The sequence below is a fragment of the Corvus hawaiiensis genome, chromosome 11 (genome assembly GCF_020740725.1).
Source record: "Corvus hawaiiensis isolate bCorHaw1 chromosome 11, bCorHaw1.pri.cur, whole genome shotgun sequence".
Taxonomy (NCBI): domain Eukaryota; kingdom Metazoa; phylum Chordata; class Aves; order Passeriformes; family Corvidae; genus Corvus; species Corvus hawaiiensis.
Window position 1 is genome coordinate 8,849,624 of NC_063223.1, and position 23,590 is coordinate 8,873,213.

At 46.1% G+C, this 23,590-nt stretch overlaps 1 protein-coding gene across 27 annotated transcripts in view; it reads left to right on the forward strand.

The window, feature by feature from the left end:
* Positions 1 to 6,905: 6,905 nt before the first annotated feature.
* Positions 6,906 to 23,590, forward strand: part of MAGI1 (membrane associated guanylate kinase, WW and PDZ domain containing 1) — a 335,447-nt gene continuing 318,762 nt past the window's right edge. For 8 of the 27 annotated variants that reach the window (XM_048316048.1, XM_048316053.1, XM_048316057.1 and 5 more), the window contains exon 1: positions 6,910 to 7,258. In XM_048316048.1, coding sequence (XP_048172005.1) covers positions 6,973 to 7,258 — 286 coding nt within the window. In that variant the 5' untranslated portion in view covers positions 6,910 to 6,972. Of the gene's footprint in view, positions 7,259 to 23,590 lie in introns of all 27 variants that reach the window. The other 19 variants (XM_048316052.1, XM_048316055.1, XM_048316062.1 and 16 more) reach the window with 5 other exon arrangements.

Below are 23,590 nucleotides of genomic sequence, written 5' to 3' on the forward strand. Positions count from 1 at the left end.
GCTGGCTGTTATTCTATATAAATAGTAATGATGATCATAATCTTTCCATAGGGGGTATGGCATGGAAGGGTAGCGCCTCATATCAAAGCTGCTGCTTTTGTTGGACCAAGCTCAGATATGCAGTAGATGCTGCTTTAACATAAAGATGCTCTTGTGGGACCAGCAAGCAGTAAGGGGGATATTTCTGTGAAGATACAGCATCAGACACTGCCATGAATTCTTCTGCTTCAGTGCTTCAAAAAGCAAGGTGGGGTTTGTATATCTTCCAAATCACTGAGTGATATCTCGTGGTGTGTTAATTGGCTCTGCTCCTGAGAATATTTGTGTATGCTCAGCCTTACACATGTGGCTTGTCTGATGCCTGTAAATTACTCTCACGAGCAAAGTAAAGCCAGGCCCCAGATGGCTGCAGGATCAGGGCTGTGCTGTCTGTTGCTGCCTTGTGTGTTATGCCTTTTGCCAGGACTGTAATTCTGACCCAGAGAGGGATCTCCCAGCTACTCCTCACCATGAAGAAAGAGCATATCCGTATGGCTCCAAAGGAACTCCTTTTCCAAACCTTCAGCTTGTCCCATCATTGTGCCTTACTGCTACCTTTTTATTCATTTATTTCAGTCTTGTTGAGGGTACTTGGACAAACTTTTTGCGAGGGTAAATCAATTCTCTATTACAGAAATCTTTCCTCAACTCAGTGTTTTTATGAGGAAAAAGGGATTTTTGCTGTTTATTTTGTATACAGAATTGCAATTTGTATTCTGTGTATTGATTCTTTACTTTTGAGAAAAGCAAACCCTTTCACAGTGGAGCTGGTGGACAAGATACTGCACTGATACAATCCCATGTACCAGTTAGTTTTGGGAAGCTGAGCCTTTGTGGCTAGTTTTATTTTCAAACCAAATCATGAGATTGACACCTTTAATTAGCTCTACTCAAGTTGTTCGAACCAGACTTTGCTACAGGGAGAGGTAGGTTATTCCCAGCTTTTTTTTCGTGATTTTTTTCCATATTTAAGCCATTAGACTTTAATACACATCCACCACAAGGGACTACCAACTTACTCAGCACACAGCATCTTTGAAAAGTTCAGACTTTGCCTCTTCTTTATGGCACCACAAAGACTTAAAGCAGAAATCTTTCCTGATACAGCTTTAGTTTTCAGGATTTTTAGGAGGAATGAATAGCAAGTTTTGTAGTGAGGATAAATAGAGAAAATAGAAAGGAGAGGGCTGGAGAGGTGAGGCAACAGGGGAAGGGCAGAGGAACAGAATCTTCATAAGCCTCAGCAGAGCAGGGGTGGAGCTTAAGGATGCAGTGAGGCTCTCTCTGTATCTGCAGAGGGAACAAGGAGGATAAGAAAGGAGGAGAGAATGGGGCTCTTGAGCTGAAGTGAGTTTGGGTGAGTGTTGGTGCCTTGGGCAGTTGTGTTGAGCTCTTGCAGCACAAATCAGAGGTGAGCCCTTTTCTTTTTCAAGCAGCAGAAGCAGAAAAGTGGAGGTTTATCAGCTGAGACACGTGAACTGGGATAGCTTATCTTAGCAGGACAGAGCTAGTGTCTACTGAAGAGTCTTTGGTAACTCATGTGGAGTTACCAAAGTTAAAATAGCAAAGAAAAATTCCTGGGGAAGAATGTGACTTAATAAGACAATATCTACCAGACTAGGAGGAGGAATTTGCTTCTTCTATAGCTTGATCATGGTCAACAAAGACCAGGAAAAGCCACGATTTTCCTTTGTTTTCTTTTTTTTCCTTTTCATTTTGGAAAGACTCCTGTGGGTACCAGAGACCTCCACTCCAAAAAATGTGTCCCAAATGGACACTGCATTGATATTTCTTTCAGAAAGTTGAAACATATGGCAGGCTTAGCTTCCCTTGCAAAGCCAATCTGATCCCTACTCTAACCAAGAGGCTTTGCCAGCTCTGCACCCAACTTCTTCAGAGCTTTTCAAGCCTGGCTCCCTCCTTGCCAAAAAGCCCCACCCACAACAGTCATACCCTGGAACAGAACGGCTTCTGCAGGGAAGAGATGCCTGAATGAAATAAATAAACCTGGGAATACAAGTGCTAATGAAAGTTAATGAAATCTACAATTTGTAGTTGTATTGGATTTTTTAGAATCTTGCTTTTTTAAAATGACTGGGCCCCCTGAGGCTGGCATCCTCACTTCCAAGTGGTCACTCTGACCCTTTGCTTCCACCCAATAAGCTCAACCACATCCCAACATACTCAGCCTATTGTGCATTATTTAAGCCATAGGGTATGACAGAGTGTGTTTTATAGAGCCATTAATTTATGCTGTGGGTGACTTTAACCACCCAAGAAGTGTATTAATGGTCCTATAAAATACACCCCAGAGTGTCTTAATATGGTTATGAGATTGATCTTCAGCTTTATATTCTACTATGTGTGATATTATTGAAATAAATTGTAGAGGAAGGTGATATGAGACCCCAGTAAGGGGCGAGTTTCCTTTTTCTTCCCAGAATCCTGTGGTCAGACTCACTCTGAGACAGCCATGGATTGCACTCCAGCCACTCAGCTGCAGGAGGCTGGAGACGTCCTACACAAGGGGCTGCCTTTTGGGATGGAGCTTGCTGGCCCAGCTCTGCCACTGACCTTAGGCAGGACCTGTCTGTGCTGGCTGGTCAGTAGCTTTAACCAGAGCTGCTCATGTCCTGACACTTGGAAGGTTTTCTATACATACAGGGTTTGTTCAGTACCTGGAGTTGGGTCATCTGTTGAAAGGTTTGCCAGGGCTCAAAGCAGCACCAGCCCATCTCTTCCTTGCTACCAGAGAGCAGTACCAGCCTGTTGAGAAACCCTGGATGCTGCATAGAAAATTCTCATCCAAAAGAAGTTAAGTAGGATTACTATAAAAACAATTCTTGTTTGGGAAATAACCACAATACATGGCTTTCCTACCGACAGATTCTGGTAGTGTGAGTGTGCCAACAGGAAACTTCAATGTCTGAGAACCCGAATCTTGTTTCAAGTCTTTCTTCTCTCTTTTCTTCCAGGATCTATGTGCTCAGGCTTTCAAAGCCTTGAGGCCTGTAATATCAAAGGTTTGGGGTTTATCTGGAAATTAAGAATAAATTCTGATGCATTAAATAATCTGTACTTTCATTTGTAGTCTTAATCATTGTCATCTTCTATGCTCTCTGCTGGGAGACATGGCTGTGAACTGCCATAAACCCACAACATTCTCAGTGACTAGACATGGTTTTCCATTCCAAAAAAAGTAAAACTGTGGTTTCCTCAAGTTTCAGTAGGAAATCAGAGAGAATGAGTTGATGCTTGGGGGAGCTTTGACCCATTTTAGAATCCAGGACACAGCACGAAATTTCAGGGATGTTTGAGACCGAGACCATGGGTCAATAGCCTATCTGAAAGAACCATTTAAGCTGTTGTGTGTTTGTAGCGGGGCCCAAAGCATGCAAAGCACCTTCTGAAGGAGGAAGAAAGCACCAGCCTTCTCATCCTGACAAATTAGCAACTGCTAAGGCATGGGCCACCAAACCACAATGACTGCAGACAAAAGAGCAAGGGAACCAGGCTCTGCTTAAAAGCCTGAGCCCACCCAAATCAGTTTTTATAGTGCTGGCCTGGGCTGTGAGCTGGTAAAAAGCATGCAGACCTGCATGAGATGAGGCTGGACCAGCTGCTGCAGGTGAAATAGGATGGCTGCAGTGAGCCATCCTTGGATGAGGAATGTGCCTGATTTTCTCCACCCCTGTGTTAAGCTTCAGCTGTTCCCCAGGTAGGTGCCCTGTGAAGATTCCTTAATTACTGTTTAGGAAGTGCTTAGAGACTCTCACAAAAAGGAGAGTATCACTATTAGAACTGCAGTTGTTAGAGACGAATACAGTCTGTTAATCATTAAATCCATCCCCTGCGAAGGCAGGACCACTGTCCCCTGGGAGAGAGGCCAGGCGCTGCAATGAAATGCAATGCCAGGTTTGTATGGAGTAATAACCCAATTATCCATCAGCTGGTGTTAGGGGCCCTTGTGGGCAGGAGCAGCCCTGCCATGGGTCAAGGGCCCGGGTACCGTTAAAGGCTGACCAAGGGCTTCCTTTAATAGAGGTGGTTGGAGCAGCTGTGCCCTGAAATAATCTCGTTGCAGCAGTAAGGTGCTAGGCAGTCACAGCGTCAGCAATCAGGACAACAAAAAACCTTGGCTATATTTGAGCTGTTATAAGTGGTGCCAGCTTCCACGATCTAGGACTATCCAGATTGACCACCTGGATGCAATGAGGAGATAAAATGGTAGGAAATTGGTCCAGGAGAAAAACTGAAGTGAAAATCTGAAAATCAAGATAAAGTTCTGGTTGAGGTTTGCTGGTTTTGTTAATTACCAGCAAGAGCAATTTTGGGAACACAGTGGCCCAGACAAGAGTACAGTGTTAGGATTACCACGGGGACAGCTCACACTTTCATTACAGTTGCAGTGTTGGTAAGCAAACCGAAAAGGGCCCTTGGAAGTCTGTCATCTCATAAATTTTACTAGCAAAACTGTTTTTCTAAATAGTATTTTTCAAAAATTTTTCCATGAGGCATGAGTAGTTCTGTAAGATCTATTCAGAGCAGCCATAGTTCATGTGATGCTCACATGGATCCCAGATGATCTTTAGCTTAGCAGGGCTGTCACATAACGCATCCTGCAAAATGATGGTGATGAAAATACGTCACATCCAACTCTTGGCTGTGAACAAGGGGCTCCATGCATGGTGAGCTCACACATGTGTGACACAACTCTCAGCCAGTGCACAGATGAGAGAGAATCCCTTCCCCGCAAGCCATGCTGCTGCTCTGTAGGGTCTACAGACCTCTGGAGCATTTATTGCCCAGGGGATCCAGCCTGATGACCAATCCACTCTTTACTAGTGAAGGCACAATAAAAAGTGTGCTGGTCATCCTGAAAGTGACAAATTGAGCAGTTGCTTACCGAGCCAGCAAACGCAGGTGTGAGGCAGTTATTGCTGCTCAAACATAAGGGATCAGCACAGCTTTAAGGATGAAAATAAAGTATGAAATTTCCAAATGGAAGGAAACGTCTTGGAAGCAAATGAGGGCTAGACACAGCAGGTACATTGAACTTCAGGAGTCCACTTCTACCCAAGAAGGCAAGCTCTGCCCCCTCCCTTGGAAGGACTTTCCTGAGTCCTGGCAGTCCCATCTGCTTCCCATGGAGACCTGGACAGAGGTGCCTGAGGCACAGGGGATGGAGCTGACTCACTGCTGTGCTATATGACACTGGACAAGCCTTCCATTCCCTTGCCTGGAGGTGGCTGTGCCACTGGGGCCAGAGACCGCGGCTCCCATGACCGCAGAGCAGTGTCTGCAGCGATGGGAGTTCTACAAAATAGCCAGATCAGAGATTGCAGCTGGGGAAAGGAGTGATGGAATGCAGGGCGTGAGGGAAGGACAGGCTTCCCTGCTCCATCCGGGACAGGTGTAAGGTCAGGGAAAGTACCCCGGTCACCTCTTTTAGGTCTGCGAGCTAAGCCTGGCTGATCAGCTGGGCCAGCATCAGATGATGTTAGGCTGAGCTTCTTCCCCAGGTACCGATGCTTCCCGAACCTGCCGCCTCTCCTGCATCGCAGATCACTGCAGGACACACTTGGCTGGGAAGATGTGAGATGAAAGAGCAACGCGGGCAGCAGTGAAAGTCTGCGGGCTGTAGTGTCTGAGTACACATTAGGGGCAGCACAGGGAGCCAGACCAGACTCTTTGTTTCCCTGTGTCACTTCTCAGTCCTGATTAGCAGCAAAATGGGACACGCACACATCTGACAACTGAATTCCTTGCTGGAAGGGGTTCGGTCATGCATAAGACTGCTCAAAATGAGGCCTGGCTTTCAGGTTTGGAAGCATGGAACATGACCTGGAAGGGACAGCTGGTACGTGCACGCTTACTTATTTTCCTCTTTTGAGTTTTGCACCAGTTCTGAGTGACTCTGAAGAGTTGTGGCCAAGGACAAACAAATGAATGCCTGTCCCTGTCCCCAGGCAGCCAGACCTCGTTATTGGTCTGTCCAGCTTCTAAACAATTACAGGAGGACAGGACAATGTGAGAACATCATTAATGTCTCAAATTCGAACACTCAATCAAAAAGTGGAGTGAAGAACTAAGAGTAGGAGCACGAATTTCACTCAGCCTTGTGCAAGCGCTTTGATACCATTTTAATGATGGGCTTGTGCAAGTTTTTCCTCAGGACTTGTACTTTGTGTCCCCTTCTGTAACAAACCCCTGGAAAGCACAGGTAAGAAGTGATTGCAGAGGTTTGCAACTAGGAAAATCCTAGAAATCCTCTCGGGAAAGCAAAGTTCTGCCATCCCTCGTCCCCTGAAACATGAGCATCTCCGGGAGCTGAGCTGAGCTCTCGGTGGCGCGGGACAGAGCACCCGCGCTCCGGCCCCTCTCGGAGAAAGATGATTCCTGCCGGGGGGGGTTCACCCTCGCCACCGCCCGAGGGGCGCCGGCGCTGACTTCTCCCTTCGGGAAAGTTGTCCGTGGGAGCGGGGAGGAGCCGGGGCCGCACGTGGGGCGGGGGGGCCGCGCCGGCCGTGCCGTGCCGGGGGCGGGGAGCGGGCGGGGGCCGGGGCGGGCCGTGCCAGGGCGCCTGCGCCGGCGGCGCGGAGCGCGGCGGAGCGGGACGGACCGAACTGGAACAAAACAAACGGCGCTTTGTATCGCCTGAAAGGCTCCGCGCCCCGCGCAGCGCCCGCGGAGAGGGGCGGCAACAGCGTGCGGCTGCCGGATTTGCTTTTTCAGCGCTTTAAATTTATTTTTGAATTTTTTTTTCTTAATAAGAGGGGAGAAGGGACAGCGCGGAGGGGCGGGCGGGAGGCGGTGCGCGCCCTCCGCGGGCGCGGAGCCGGGCGGGCGGCGATGGCCTGAGCGGGCGGCGGGTCCGCGCCCCCTGCGCACCTGCCGAGCGCGCTCCGCGGGCGCGGAGGGACGCGCAGCGCCATGTCGCGGGTCGTGCAGAAGAAGAACCACTGGTCCAGCCGGGTGCGGCAGTGCGCGCTGACCCGCGGGCCCGGCGGGCAGCTGGGCTTCGTTCTGCTCGGCGGCGCGGAGCACGGCGAGTTCCCGTACGCGGGCGCGGCGGCGGGGGACGGCGAGGCGGCGCTGAGCGAGGGCGAGCTGCTGCTGGAGGTGCAGGGGGTCCGCGTGTCGGGGCTGCCGCGCTACGACGTGCTGGAAGTGATCCGGAGCTGCAAGGACCCCATCGTGGTGAAAGCCGTCCGACAAGGTGCGAGGAAGACGCGGAGCGACGCGGCGGGACGGGGGGACCCCGCTCCGCGCTGCCCGCGGGGGGTGTGGGGCAGGGTGGCCACGGGCCAGTGCGGTGCCGGGGGTGGCGAGCATCAGCCCTTCGGGGCAGCGCAGGGCCTCGAGAGAGGCACGGACGGGGTCCCGGTGCACCCACGCGTGTGCGCACCTTCTGCGAGGGCAGTGATGCACAGGCACCTCCACGTCCGGACCCGTCTGCAGCCGCAGTCCTGTGCCCTGCGCTAAGCGCAGCGAGCAATTGTGTGAGACTTTCCCAAAGGCACTGCGGAGCCGGCAGCCTTCCCTGCGGGGAACCCGCGCTTGTCCGGGGGGGCTCGGTGTCCGGCTGACCCTTGGAGAGTCTGAGAGAGCGTCACAGCTGGGGGAATGGGGCAGGAATTCCCTTCTCCAGCAGCTGAGCATCCTTTGGAGCTGCTGAGTGATTAGTGGAGTCTTGTTCTGAAAGTGCAGCGTGTGTTTGCCACCGTGGGAAGAAAAAGCTTGGACCCTCCTGCATCTTCCCTCTGTGATTGAAAGGCTGCTCAGATTTACCTTTTTTCCCCCCTGGTTTGCCCTAGGTGAGGGCACATCCGTGCTGCCAGCCTTGCAGCACACAGGTGAAGGGACAGGTAGTTTTCCCGTTTGGCTGAGGAAGAGGATAGGAAGAGTCCTCCCATGCTGGATTAAAAAGATGCCACTTCACATCCGTCTGTACTCAACAGTCGCTCAACAGGTTAGCTAGCAGGTCTGGCTAATGGGCTTGGGATTTCCGGGGCAGGACTTCAATTTAGTACCAGAAAACTGTTGGTGCTGCCGCAGCCACCGAAGCTGGTTGGATGGGCAGGAGGAGCAGGACTGCAGATGGACAGCTGGAGGTGTGAGAGGCAGAGGATCACCCTGAGGTCAGCTCCAAGTGCAGGAAGGAAGGGAAATTTTCTTTGTGTTGCCCAAGACATTCCTTAGGGGAAAGTTTAGTTGTAATCCAGATGTGTGCATCCTAAAGGTGAGGGTTTCACTCTGGCTTGTGGTGCGAGAGGGTTTTTTTTTCCTGTGCTTTGTTAGCCCAGCTGGTAGCTGCAGACAGAATTTATGGCCAGCTGGCAGGACTGTCACCTGAAGTCTTGTTCCTGGGCTCACTGATGAGCTGCGATGAAGGGCTGCAGGCACTTGTTTCACAGCCATCCTTCAAACCTCCGGAGCCAGAGCAGATCACAGCGATGGGGTGTCGGAGAGGAGCTGAGCCGTGGCACTCCTCCTCCACCACCTGTCCCGGAGCTGATCCACCAAAGCACGGCTACTTGTTAGTCCCTTCCAGGACTCAGTCGCAATATTCCAGCAAACAGTGTCAAACACCCAAAAAAAACCAGGTCTCTTTAAACAAATGCCTATTTTCCCTGCTACGTTCACTTCACTGGGAAGTGGTGAGGGAAACTCAGCCTGCTGGTTTCCCTGCCCAGGTGGGAGGGGGAGAAAAGCATGACGAAAAGTATGAGGAAATTAGGCAGAGTTTTTTTACATACTGATTGTTTTAGCAGAAGTATTAAAATACAGCTTGTGGTGTTGCAATGTGATCAGTGTTGGTGGATGAAGGAAGGTGTGTATAAAACCCTTCCCAACTAAACAACTTGTGATCAAACTTTTTTTTGTTTTGGAAACATGGGCTAGTACAAATAAAACGTGTCCTGGGAATAAACTGCAGACAATAGAACTTGGTGGTAAATGTGTCTCAGCTCTATAATACGGTCAAAAGAATGGGCAGAGAACTGAGTTTTAGTGTACTGGTTGGGTTTACCTGGAAAGTAGGAGGAAAACCAGTCTATAAGTCAGGGCAAGCACTTAAACCTTGGACTGTTCTCATCCAGAGCTGAGAACCAAGCCCCTGGTTACTGTGGGATTGTAGTTTCCTTTTATTTCTTTCTCCATATTTTTAAAAAATGCTTTATTGGCCAAGAATGTGGAATAGAAATAAATATTTGGTTTTTAAGTCACTAAATATTTTTGTGGTCTGGAAAGCAGTTCCCTGTGCCTGTCAATGATAGCCTGGCATCTGCACGCTGCTCTGTGCAAAGCAGGGATCTCACTCATGTATCAGAATCATAAGCATTAAAAAGGAGAGTATTTTAATTAAAATTTATTACTTCTGTATTAATTAAAAATCTGATTATGGGAATAGCAACTGTCATTCAATAGAAAGTGTGTGGCACTAGAGCAGACAGCAAAGGAGTGTGCAGGTAAGATTGCAAACACATTTTTAACTGTGATTTTCCTCCTTGTCCCCGTTTGTAGTCCCTAATTGACTGGTGCTGAAGTGCTGGGGCAGTATTAGCCTGGAAATGTATACATTTTATTGCCTGTCTGTTTTGTATGACATTTACAAGGCTGGAAAAACAGGAAATTTACTATAAATAAGTCAGTCATCTGCAAGCATGAGCAGAGAAAATAACAGTTGTGACCTTGCACTTGGTGAAAGAGAAGAGACTAGGATGTGAAATGTAGGTGGATTAGGCTGCTCATGGGCTTTATTATTAAACCAGAGTTTGTAGACTTACAGGTTCACATGCAATATTTTTTTCTCTCTTTTGTGAGTGGTAAGTTGGAAAAGTAAGTACAAAACGGGGGAACCTCTATGAAATCCCTTGATGGGAATACTGGTATTTAATACTGGTCATATGGGATTTCTTGGTCCTTTGCTCAGCCTGGGAGGAAGAGTGAAGAAGGCTAAAGAACTTTAATGGAGCTTTCCCTTCCTTTTCCCCATAGGCACCCTTTTTTGCTATTGCATTTAAGAATAAAACTGTACCATTATAGTTGCCTGTTTTGGGGGAGAGAGAGGAAGAATCTTGCTGCCATGTATCTTAGTAACTTTCAGAACTGTCAAATGTGTGAAAAAACCTCAGTTAACATGTAGTGCTTTTATGACTGACTGTTTCCATCTAACATCTGTGCCTAAGTTCTGACGAAATTGGCAATTAACTTCTGTGGACTTAATAAATGCATTTTTATTATTACTTGGTCAGAGAGTATGGAATTAATAGATTGAATTACAGGAGCAGTGGTCACATATTCTTGTGTAAAGCTGACATTGCCTTAACATAGTGATTTCCCAGCTGTACTGTGAATATTGTAGCTTCCTTGAATACATTTCACATTTGTCAAAATAGCTCACTTTGATAAATTGTTAATTGATTGCACTGGATAGATCAGTTATAAAATCGGGTGCACCATTGATTCTCATGGATCTTGGTTAACAGAGTCCAGCAAAATAGAAGTTTGTTGTGCCATCCTCCAAAAGAGAAGAATTAAGACTGTATCTATAAAAAATGGATCATATTTTGTTTGAGGCAAGGTATCTGGGTTTCCATTCCCCTCAGTGAGATGGGCACATTCAGAGAGATTTCCAGGTTTTTTTTGCTCCTTGGTTTGATGACCTGTGCCAAACCATACCAAGCCAGATGCTTGGTATGGGAAACTGTCAAAGTTAATATGTTCGTAAATTTATTTTTATATTGCTTTTTTTAGTTCTCATTTCAATGCTTTGCTTCCCTAAAAAGTCTCATAATCCCAAGCTCCTAATGACCAATCGTTTTGAAACCAGGAGGTTCTGAGAGCAGTTTATGCAATTAATAATTTTGATCGGACTTTGCAGCTGGGATGATCCCACGGTAGGGAGGAGTTGAGGGTGCTTGTGGGGCTTTTTTTAGCCCTGTGCAGGGCAAACAGGAGCAGGCGTGATCCCAAGCAGAAACAGTCACTGTTTACCCAGTGCTATCAGCTGCATTTGTTTCTTTTCAAACATTAACTTGACCCTAAGATAAATTCTGAAATACAGTGCAGTGACTCAGTGCTTCAATGTCAGCCTGGCATCTGCTATACACGAGATGTTAAACTCAGTTACATGTATTAATGTGAGCAAAACCAGCTTCTTTCAAAAAGTTTGCGTGAGATTGAGTATTTGAATCTTTTCCTTTTAATTTTTGAGAGAGCTCATGAGATAATTTCTGGGGGGTTTTTTTGTGGTTTTTTTTTTTTGTAAAACATTAGAAAAAGGAAGGAAAAGTTTGATGCATGTGTAAATTCCTGTGTGTTGGGTGGTTTAGCAGACACATGGAAGCAGAGTGTCACTTTGTAAGTGGTGATGCTGAACATCCCACGCTAAGTGCTGGTGCCTGGCGTTGCAGAGCCTGGCAGTGAGTGCTGGTGCCTGCGTGGAGCAGAGTTTGGGATTGATGTGCTGGGCCAGCAAAGGGAGGGGCCGTTTAGGCAGTGAGCTCGTGCTGTTCCCAGTTTACCTCTGCAGCGTCATGCATGAGCTCCAAAAAGTGTTTTCCTTCAGTCTCTGCTAGCTCAGTGCCAATCGCTTGCATGGTGTGCTTTCTCAGTCATTTTTCCATCTGACCCAAATTTTTTTAGGACCCAAGTGGAGAGAAAGAAATCTTGCCATCTGAAAACCTGGGTGATGTTCTTGTATTTTGAATTTGTAAGTCCTGTTTTCAGCTGACTTGCTGGGTGACAGTTGGAGTAGTCACAAATGAAATGTAAAACAAAAAAAAAAGGCAAAATCTCTTCTTCTCTCACTTGGAGCATATTTTGCTGCAAATCAGTAGTCTTCTTTCTTTAAAGAAGTACTTAAAGAAGTACTGCACTTAGTAGTCACGAAACGTGTATGTCTTGTATTAAAATACTGCCTTGAGGAAGACCTTATCTTTACTGTGCCTGAATTTACAGTGTAGTGCTAGCCAGGATTTAGAAGTTGATCCTGCTTGTGCCAAAGCAACCATCCATCCTCTCCTGAACCACGGAGTAGCACCCCAGAGATGGACATGAGAGCCCATGCCTGTTATAAAAATTTCCAGGAATTAATGTGATACTTTTAATGGCATGAAAGGGGATTATGCTTTCCACAATAAAGTTAATCTTTCCACCCATTGAGGTGGGACTCTTGGCTCTCTCTTTAAGGCCAGTCAGATCACAGAGCAATTAAATCACAATTATGGTCTAATTATGAGCAGTCATTCAACATCATTGCAAAATAAGACGTTAACACCGTCCTGCATGTTGTTCCTTGTTTTAAAGACCGAGTTACAACTCCTGCATGAGTGAATTATTGACCTGCTATCATGAGATTTAAGATTCATCTTCCATGTTAGAAATGTAAGAAGTTTTTTTTAACAGGTTTGAAAGCCAAACCAGCAATAGCTCCTTGCATTCCTGGGTTTGGGATTGTTATTTTCTTCTGGTTCAGCTCAGGCTGTGATCATTCATGCATCTCTTCTGGCTGTTCCTGTATCTCTTGATCTGATACCTGGGAAACACACTTGCTCCTTTGGCAGTGTATGCGTTTACAGGGAAACATTTGCCCCAGGGCAGCTACATTAAGGTGTAAAGATATCCCGAGTAGCACTTTTGTGGCTGTGCAGAACTGATGATTTGAGCCCTCTCTCATTAGATTTCAGCATGGCTCAGTTTGAAGTAATGTGGAAGCTGAGAAGATGCTGCTGCCTCAAGGGTTTTTTCTATTGCATTAGCAGGATCTGGGCTGTGGGCAAGGGCAGGATCCTTGGGACCTCTCTTGAGGTTTTTTAAAATAATTGGCCAAGTTTTTTATTTGCATTCCTTTACTTAACTCCAGACACAAGCTATGCCTGCTAGTTATTTCAGGTGTTTGGGTTTTTTTTTTCCACACTTCCTCTGACTTTGACTGGAACTTGTAAATCAAGGCATTTGGTTTTGATCCTTGTGTGGTGCAAGTGACTTAAATTTCTTGGTGAAAAGCACAGAGTAGCGGTTCTGTATGAGCAAGTGCCATGAATATATAGAAGGACTGTGGAGAATTTGAGACAAAATGTTACCTGAAGGTAGGGATCCTTGCTGTGAGCACTCAGTGGTACTTGGAGGGCTGGTACTCAGACTTCTGCATCCTGTCTGAGCTCCTTCAATGTTTGAGCTCCACATCCCGATTCCTGGAGCAGCAGAAAATGCTGATCCTCCTGGTCCATATTTCTTCAGAGTTTTTCTCTAGCTCAGCTATGGAAAAGATTTATTTTTGCCTTTCAGAAACTGAGTATGAAGTGACCTTTTTGCGCCAAGGGCGCAGGGATGGGTCATCCCCCTGTGATCTGTGAAGATCTCACGTGCTCCCGTTGCCCTGTCACCAGAGGCATCTCTGGCAGGACTGGGGAAACAGCAGCTTCTCATCGCTGAGTGACAGTGCTGCTGAGCGTGCAAGACCAGCTCCTGCAGAAACATCATTTTCACCACTATCATCATTTTCTTTGTCTCTCTTGACACTTGATGTTTTGTTTTCTCAGTTTATATTTTGGTCTTGTGCAGCTTGCCTCGGTGTAGCTGTTGCAGGTAGGGGCTCAGAGCTGGCAGCCCAGAGAGATCCACAGAATCAGTGCCTTTGATGGCTTAAGTTTGGGCCTTCCTGCAGGGATCTGGTGTTGGGAAACAAACTTAAGCCTAGGCTGTCATCCAGACATTGTTATCTACTGATCTGAGAGAGAGCTGTGGAAGAGGCTGCCTGTTTCCAGAGCAGTTTGGCAGCTTTTGCATCGGGCTGGTATGTTGGCAGGTTAGGATTTTTTTTTTTCCCCTTAATTGTAATTATTTGCTTTCCCTCCTGAACCAAATAGGTGGACCAGCATCTCTCTTGGCCCCGCAGGAGCAGTATGGCTCAGAGTAAATGGGATATTTTTGTTGAGATCCACCCTTCAGTTTCCAAAGGTCACACACTCCATCCATCCTCCCTCTTGTGACATTTTAAATGGTTTCCAGAACTACTCCACTGCTACAGGGTGGAATGATGGCATCATGCTCTCTGTTAGTCCCCAGCCCTGACTCTGGCTTCATTTGTGCTGAACTGTTTTGTGTTAGTAATATTATTTAAACCTGCAGATTTTTTTTTCTAAGTGCCCCTAGTAGACCTTGGAGAAACAAACCAGTTTTTTCTTCAGGTCCTGATGTTTTGGGTTACATTTTTACACACTTGGCTTTTTACTAAAAACAGTTCCAGTTTTTGTAGTTGAGAGGGCTTGTATCATAACTTAAAAGTAAGGTTTTAAAAAATACTTGTTGAATTTCATTAACTGTCCCTTGTTAGACTAAACAATAATGCTTATTACACAGTGTGAAAATAATGCAAAGTGCCCTGTCTTCATAATGGAACAGGAAATCAAAACAAACAAAGCCTTTGGGATGACTTGCAAAGTGGAACAGATGCCCTTACAATTGCAAGGCATTTGAATAAGGAATCAGTTTTGCATGGTTTGCTAATCCTTCAGTAAAGAGTTCATTGTCTTGGATTATACATCTGTAATTTTGGAGCCCTCAAGTCAGTGTCTCAGTACAATTAGAGTGGGAAGAGACTGACTTCTTTCTTCATATCCTTAATCTCTGGCTTGTTTTTTAAGAGGAAAACCTCAGCTCTGGGTTTTTCATTTAGTTATTAACAAAAAGCCTTTGAGAAAGAAGCTGCCTAAAATCCAGCCACTCCCTCAACACAAACAAAGCTGGGCAGATATTGTGTACTTTAAAAAAAACCCAACTTTGATGTTCAACCTTTCTTATTCCAGTGGTGCAGATCCTGCACTAAGTGGGTGTCAGACCAAACTGATGACAGACACAGATGTCTCGGAGTTTTTTGGATGAATAAGAGAGGAAAGTTGCCTCCCAAACAAGCTGAACTGGGCAGGTGAGGACCTGGGCTGCAGAATAACTGCAAAATGACTTTTCTTAAAAATAGCAAGGAATATGCCCATCCTCCTCCTTTCCCAAAGGCACAGCTAGAACTCCCAATTAGCAATTTAAATGGCAGGGATACCGGTGGATGTTCCTGGGGCTTGGGCCTGCAGAGGAGAAATTCTCTGGAGCCTTGTGGGAAGCCAGGGATGGCTGGAGGAGAGGTGGGGTGAGCAGCAGGAGATACATAAAAGATACCAAAAGCTTTGGGATGGGGAAGTTTCCCTGTTCACTAGTGGAGTTGTTAGTGATACTGAGGCTGTCCCTAAAAACAGGCTAAGTGTTTCCTGCAGGACCAGCCAGGAGCATGGCTCTTTCTCACCAGTGACAGTCCCCAGTCCCAGAGTAGTCCAGCCCACCATCTTGTTCTGGCCATACAGGAGATCTGGAGAGGGACTTTTTACAAAGGTGCATAGTGATAAGATAAGGGGGAATGACTTTAAGCAGGAAAAGGGAAGGGTTAGGCTAGATACAAAGAAGAAAGCTTTCACTGAATGGATGAGTGGGGTGAGGGCCTGGCACAGGTCGCCCAGAGAAGCTGTGGCTGCCCCATCCCTGGAAGTGCCCAAGGCCAGGTTTGATGAGGTCTGGAGCAAGGTGGGATAGTGGAAGGTGTGCCTGCCCATGGCAGGGGATGTCAGAACTGAATGATCTTTAAGGTCCCTTCCAACTTAAACCATTCTGTGACTCTGCGATGCAGCTTTAGCTTTGCTGTCGAATGTTCTGTTCGGATGTGCTGCCTGCAGGAACTCATGCTGCCCCAGGACAGTGCACGGCTCCCCTGCATGGCACGGGTGCGGTGGGGGACGTGTGGCAGAGCACAGCCCTGGGGGAGCTGATCCTGGTAAGCTGGAGGGATGAGATGTCTGCAGTTCGGCTGAATTTGGGGACACTGCTGTCTCCAAGCTGAGTCTCCTCTTCTCAGTTCTGCTGCCTGGGGGAAAGCACTGGAAGACAGGGTGTCCTGATGGGGCTTTGGCAGCCACTGGTCCAGCCCAGGCTTTGTTCTCTCCCTGTCCTGTGGGTGCAAAAGGGATTAGTCTGATGCAAAACAAAGAATCATATCCTTCTCTTTTCCTTGCTATGCATTTTTCCTTAAACAATGAAGTGAGTAATATAGAATATCTTCTCAATGTGCTCTGGTGGTGGTTGAGAGGAGCAGCAGCACCCTGGCTGCATGAGCAAGTCTAGAGGTTCTGCTGGCTGCTCAGCAGGGACTCTGAGGATCACAGAATCTGTTGTTTCTGAATAAGATCAGTAAGTTGTTTGCTTCTTGGGAGGGGATGGTTTGCTTTGTTGTTGTTAGATTGTCTTCTGCTGGTACCCCAGCAAATGCTGTGTATTTGTTTGATGTGCAAATACTAAACTTGCTTAGCAATGGTATATAGTGTTTTGTTAACTTTTGTATAGTCTGTGTGCACTGTGGAGTCCTCCCTGTCACCTACCATTGGCTTTTATTAATCAAACTGTTTCCAAGTGGAGATCTGAGCTGCCAAATGCTTTTATACATGTACCGTAGCTTTCCTTTTATTTTTTTTTAATGAAGAGATATGGGCATGCTGAGATTGTTCACCCAATTTCACGTGGAGCTATTTTTGTCTGGACTAAGCTACAGTCTATAAATCCCTCATGTTGCAGGAAGCTTTGTTTGCTACAGGTGGAGCAAGGCAATTAAACCCCCACTGTCTGTCTCTGGCTTTCTGTGGGAGGCATGGAACTGCTCTGGGCAAAATCCAGATGGGCACTGAGGAAATCAGGGCTGTGCTGGTCCAAGGGTTGGCTGCTTGGTGAGGTTACATATAGGGGAAAATTTTATATCTACACACAGCCTGCACCCATTCCAAGAGGAGGAGATTGTGAAAATATTGTGTCAACCATCAAAATTGTTTGAATTCTTGGGTGAGACTCTGAGAATATGTGACTGGTGTGTATATATGAATATATATATTTAACTTTTTCACTTTAGCATCCATATTGTCAAATGCTGCTTCAGTGAAAAGATCCAGAGTCGCCTTTTCTTCACTCTTAATTTTTCCTTTTTAGTGGAAACTAATCCCGTGATTTCAGCAGCTCAGGTTGCTAAACAGCCAGTGCCATGGATTTCGCCACGAGTGCTAAAATTTGTTGTTGGCACAGCTATTTGGAAGCTGAAAAGGAAGAGTATGAAACCACCACCATTATGGCTGAGAACAGTTCCCATGCCCATTATCTCATCACGAGATGCATGGGCAGCCTCTGATCCTGTAAAAAACCCCACAGTTCCTGTGGTGAAACTGTTTTGGTGATACTTGTCCTGTAAATCATCTGCAGGAGCATGTTGGTTTTGAAAGATAGTTTGCTCATGAGACCTTAATGGCTTTCAGGTTATGTGATACAGCTGCTGAAGAGGATCCAGATTCCCTTTTCCTGACAAATGCTAGCTAGATAGCTGCTATCTAGACCTTTGTCTGGCCCCTGTGAGTCATTTCGAGAGTGCAGGAGGGAAATCCAGAGTACACCTATAAATTTTATCTCGGAACTGTGCCCAGTTTCGTCGTGCACAGAGGTCTCTGGCATGTTAAAGGCCATAAAGTGGCATTTAGCTCCCTCATTCCAGGGGCAGGTGGAGTTACACTTAAACACAAGGTCATTCCTTTATGAGGATGGGAAACGTGGTGAATACCTGGATGCATGATGTCAGTCTGTCAAGCATGATAAGTTTGGGGCCCTCTTGTGCCAGGCAGTGCATGGACCTGAGAGAGTTGTCCCTACTTGGCTGTTTACAGGAGAAGAGTGAGGGCTGCAAAGACCTCAGGTCATGTGTGGAGGGGGGAAAGCCAAGCACAAAGGCTGGGTGGCTCTGTTGGGATGTTTGTGACAAGGGCATGGACCCACAAATCTTGGCTCCCTCTTGCTGTGCTGTGGGGCTCTGCTACTTCCCAGATCCTTATTAAAACAGGGGAAAAGGGTAAATTGCCTCAGCTGGAGCAGCTCCCTTCTTGCATTGCCAGGTTGCCCTGCTCAGGTGGAGCTTTGCCAAGACACTGTTTCCATAAAATGCCATGTAGTTTTTTTTAATTTGTGCTTGTAAAACATGTTAAAGGCTGAAATTTTTATCTGCAAAAGAGATGGCTTAGGCACTATCCAAGGTGACTTTTCCATTTATTTTTGTTTTCTGTTGCCAATTTTCCAGTTGTATTAGTTGATGCTGGAAGAACCCACGTGTTGGTTTTTCCAGCAGCTAAATACAAAGAGGGGTTTTTTACATAGTTCTGAGCTGGGATAGGATATCTTGGTCATATTGCAGACTGGCAAATTTGGATCTGCTGAAGTTGTTGCACATGAGAAAAGACCCAGTAAAAATGAGATTGCTTAAATTTAAACATGTGCTAACGTAACACATTGCAGAGGGCTTTTTGTATCTTGTCTGTAAAAGATGCTATAATCAGCACTGGGGCTTGCCTAAACCAGTGTGGAATTGCTGTTTGCCTAAAAAGCTGGGCAAGTTGTCACAATCCCAACAGTAAAAGGCTGCAGTGGATTAACCAAAACCTATTTCAAATTGATTTAGTGTAGCTGATGTGTAGCTCAGCCTGGTCATCTGTGTCCTGCCGAGGACTGTGGTGCTTTGAGCTGCTCTGTGTCCTGAGACCAAGTGGGGGTGAGTTGGCACTGCAATGTGCTGTGATCTGTCTGCTCTCCCCCTGAGGATGCTGAGGAAACAAGGGAGCCCTGGCTCCCAAACTGGCTCCTCACAGTTAGCTTTTATTTTCTGTATTCTTCTCTCACTCGGTGCAGCGTCTGCCGTAGCGGTCGCTGCACGGATGGGATCTCGCCCCTGGCAGGGAGTACAAGCATTTTTCCACGGTGCAATTGAGTTGGCAGGGAAGGTTCCATCAGCTGCCTGGCTGGAGCCTGGCTCAGGATGTTCTGGATGCAGTAACTCGTTGGTGGATTTCTGACAAAAGAGTGTTTCTGCTGCCTGCAGCACCTCCTGCCCTCCAGGCCCTTGGGTGTGTGCTCAACAGGAAGGTTCAAAACTTTTCTTCAAAAAGTTAGGGGCTTTTTTAGCGATCTTACAGACTTAATTAAAACTGGCATTCCTCTTTTCCTGTATTATTACAAATAATAGGTGACTTTTGATGCTGTTCTGCTCTGGCTACTCCATTTTTATAAACCTCAGACGTCTTCCAACAAGCTGTGGGCTTTGTCAAGCAGAGCCTGCACCTCCCTGAGCTCTGGCTGAGGAAAGGCTTCCCATGAGCATCACCAGCTGATAAACAAAACTTCATCAAGGCCTGCAAATGACACACCTTTCAAGTACTTGGACACAGCAGCAGCACTGCTGAATGCTGATAGCTGCCTGAACTGGTGGCAGAAACAGTGGTGAATATTTATTGTGTATTTATTTCTCCTCAGAGTCCCTGATGTAGAAGAGACTTCAGCATTATGATACATTGTAGTGGATCATGTTCAGAGGACTTTTTGCCATAAAAACATTGTTTCTAGCTCAGGTTTAGCCAAAAGGGGCTCTCAGCCTCAGCTCTCTTTCAGGTGGTATTGCACATTGATGCCTTGTAATACCCTGGTGAGCTTTAAGTTGTAACATTTACAGAAAACATGGCTGAAGTTTCTCCCTCTTGGAGGTAAAGATGCAATATTTGCATTTCTTAGCACTGGGTCACATAGCTGCCTTGGAATCAAGTTAAAAAAAAATTAAGAGTATTGTATATGCATTGTTTTCCCCTTCTCTCAACTCTGCATTTCCTCTGCACTGGTCAAATCAAACAGCAGTGACATTTCAAAGTCTTCCTGAATGGCAAAATTAGAAATACTCCTTTTCTGAGGAGTCTGTGAGAGGTAGTTTAAACATTGTATGCAGCCGTTCCGGTAGGAAGTTGTTTAACTTGTCGAAATCTCTCTTTTACTGCAGAACCTCTATTGAAAATGACAAATTGCTTAAAGCAGTTTCCATGTTAGACTTTAAAAAATTCAGTTTCTTTCCACCCAGAACCCGTGGAAGGCATTTGTGCACTTGCCTGACTGTTTCTCTGTCCTAAGGCTCACACTCGGTGGCTTTGGACTTCATGTTATTTTCACATGCAGCTGCTCGGGTTTGTTTTCCTCAGCTTTCTATGGAATGGGATTTTCTCCTCTCTTAGCTTAGCTGTGAAAACTCAAATATCTGCCTGGCTCAGACTTTGGGGACCATGGAGTCAGCAGAGGAGAGACACTCCAAAGTCTGTGCTTTTTAGAAGTGATGTTCAGAGCATTATAAAATCCATAATTTAGGCTGGAAAGTCTGGATCCACAGCCAAGTTGTTGTAATGTCCTTTTAAAGCATTGAGCGGTGTTAATGCTTCACAAAATGACAAAGCAACTTTTGCTTAAACATTTTCAACTACTTCTCTGTAGCTGTCACTGTAGCAAAGGACATAGGTGGCAGGTACCAGATACTGAGCCAGGCAGTTGGCTGTAACTGCTGTAAAAATAAAAATTGCTCAGCTGAAAAGGTTTTGTCTCTCTGGTTTTTTTTTTTAAAGAAATATTTTAAGTTGTCATTGTGTTCAGGTGGCCCTGCACAGAACAGCACTCTGTAGTGTGTATCCATGAGGATGCATTACCAGGCCTTGCATTTGGTCTTGTGAAAGGAGAGAGGGTGCAGAAGAGAAGCGAGTCTCTTTAGCAATGCTCAGTAAATGGCAGGCTCTGGAAATAAAGTGGAAATTTTATTCGTTGAACCTTGACAGGCTGAGATGAGGCTTTCTGTGCTCTTCCTTTTGCCTGGAGCGAGCTGCACCAGTGTATTAATTTGCAGAGTTGTTTTTTGGTGGTTCTGATGCAGTTCCCGTGGATGGAGATTGGTCCTTCCCCAGGGCCACAAGCAGAAGGTCGTGTGTGTGTCCCCTCGTGTGCTCCGACCTCGGCTGAAAGGCAGGCTCTGGGCTGTGCCCAGGTCTGTGTAGCTGAAGGCACAAACTGTTCCCTGTCTGACTGGGAAGGTGCTTTGCCCCAAATGGCATCAGATGAAAAGAAATCGGCACTGCCCCATTGCTCTGCTTGAGACAGCCCTGTTGCTCAAGAGGGATGATTACCGAGTTAGACAGCAGTCAGGAGGGGATTTGAGGACAATCCAGATGCTTTTTCTATAACTCGAAGGCATGTCATGCCCTGGCATTTCTATTTTTACCCACTTTTCTTGTAATACTTTCTTTTATCTGTTATGATTCCTTCAGTTTTGGCAGGTTTGGGCTGATGTGATATTTTTACTCTTTTGTAGCTATGCCTTTATTTGCCATTTAACATTTTGTTATAGTGTTGTTTTTTTCTCTGTAGTGGTAGTTAAGAAAGTAACAGTTACAAATTTTCTGGGTTCTGTTTTTGTTTTTGTTTTTGTGAGTGGTTTTGGAAATCATCATGTTGCCAGATGCTGTTTAGTTTGGTGTAGGATGTGTCACAGCAGATGCAGGTGAGCTGTCCTCTCAGTTGCTTTCCTGACGCAAATACTGGTTGATATAATCTGTTTTAGAAGGTAGCATTTAGAAACAGGCCCCTGCTGGGAAGAATAACCGGTTCCTGGTAGAGTGTCCTGATCTCTTGTAGGCAGAGGGCAGTTTATGCCTGGAAGCTGGAGGCTTTATGTACCTTGTTCATAGTGTTTGTTGCCTTTTATGGAATTTCAGGTGCTGCCTTTGGCTCTTCTTGTTATGTGAAGAAATGTCTGATCCATTTCTGAACCCTGCAGAGCTCTCTGATACCAGGCATAAAATATTTTTTTAATGGGTATTAAGCCTGCCTTGCTGGTTGTGGTGTCTCTGGCTAATAAAACCGTTGTACCCCAAATACCCTGCAGATACAGATATCTGTTTCAGAACCAGCTTCTTTAGTTATGTAACAATGTGAGAGCTTTAATCCCTTTCCTGTTGCAACCAGTCTGGATTGCTTTCTGCTTGTCCAGCAGCCAGCATCATCGTCAGCAGGACTGGGCTGCTGTCATGTTTCCACAGTTTCATACCCGTGGTTGATAATTAACCCATTTCTTTAATAATGGTGCCATGTTTGCTCTGACCTTTTTTCTTTCCTGCTCTCCAATTGCAATCCAGATTAAATTCAGCCTCTTCCTAGCGAAACACTGGAGTTAATATTCCACCAGAGGTGTGCTGATAAACCCCCTTGTTACATGGAAAAAAAGTAGCTCAATGTGCTTGATTTATTATCTCAGATCAAGAGAATGCACCAAAATATAGGAGTAAATGCCTTTAAAATGCAAGTTGAGCTCACAGGTTCAGTTTCCTGATCAGGAGCGTTTGTCATAATTGACATACCAGCAAGATTTCTCTTTGAGGGGGGTGTTTGATTTTTAGAGAATACAGACCCACGTTCTGTGTGAACTTGCACAAGCTGAGAGGGCTTGTGCCCTTGCACAGGCTCTGCCTCAGCCTCGGTGTTTGGAAGGGGCCCTGACCCGCCCTGTTCCCTGTCCCTGACAGGGTGGTGGCTTTCAGAGGGCAAGTGAAACCAGGATGCCTGGCTGGGGACATGGTCCTGGGCAGCTGCTGGAGGTCAGCAAGGTCAGCTCTAAAGGCACCAAAGGTAGTGTCCTGCTGCAGCCCAGTTCTGGAGCAGGAGGAGGGAGCAGGGCTGAGTGAGCAGGACTCATTCCTCTGCCAACAGGCAAACACTTCCAGGGTTTGGTGCATTCCTAGGTATGGGCACAGCAAATCACACAGCATTAAAATTAATGAACCCTCATGCAATTTTAACTAGAATGAAAACTGTTGCAAAACTTACTTACTGAATAACACCAAAGCCTGTTTTACTGGGAAGAGATGGGTGTTTGTGAAGCCACTGGGGCTTAGCTCCTGCATTGCTCCCCTTTCAAAGATGACATGTTTTGATTTATCTTCCTTTCCCAGAACCTTCTTTCAGCCTTAGAAAAGCAATGCTTATCATCACTGTTGTTGGGAGCCTGTGCAGTGGTTTGAGTTACTGCCTTTCCCTTTCTAGTGCCATGTAAGCCAGCATAAATCTGTACATTACACTAATTTACATTTGGTGGGATTTGTCCTGACACGTCCAAAGCTTCTGACTCTTGTTTCATTGTGTGAGCAACTCCTTTAATATGGAGCCCTAGGGACAAGACCCAATTTAAAATAAAGTGTTGCAGGTAAAAGCAGAAAGGCATGGACTGTATGCCTGTGGTCTGCAGCTGAACTAACTGAGGAGCTTAAATTCTGCTCTGCATTTCATCTCGAGTGCTGCACTCCTAAAGGCAATGCCAGCTTCTGGCCTCAGCCCTGCCTTAGCCAAGACAGAAGCTGTTGGGTGTGAGCACCCGGGATCTCACAGCAGGAAGAGGCTGACAATAGCAATTCCTCAGCTGCTTGCAGGATGAATCTGTGTTGCTCTTCTCATGTGTACTCCTTTTATTTAGGTTAGCCTTGCTTTTTGAATTAAAAGTTGCATGTACATATCACTTCAGGTTCTTGTTGATGTGGTTTTTGGGTTGTGTTATTATTTTTTATATATTTTTTACCCTGCCTACTGTGCATTTCTCTATTTGGGAACAAGGTGGTTTTAAGTAAAGTGTAAA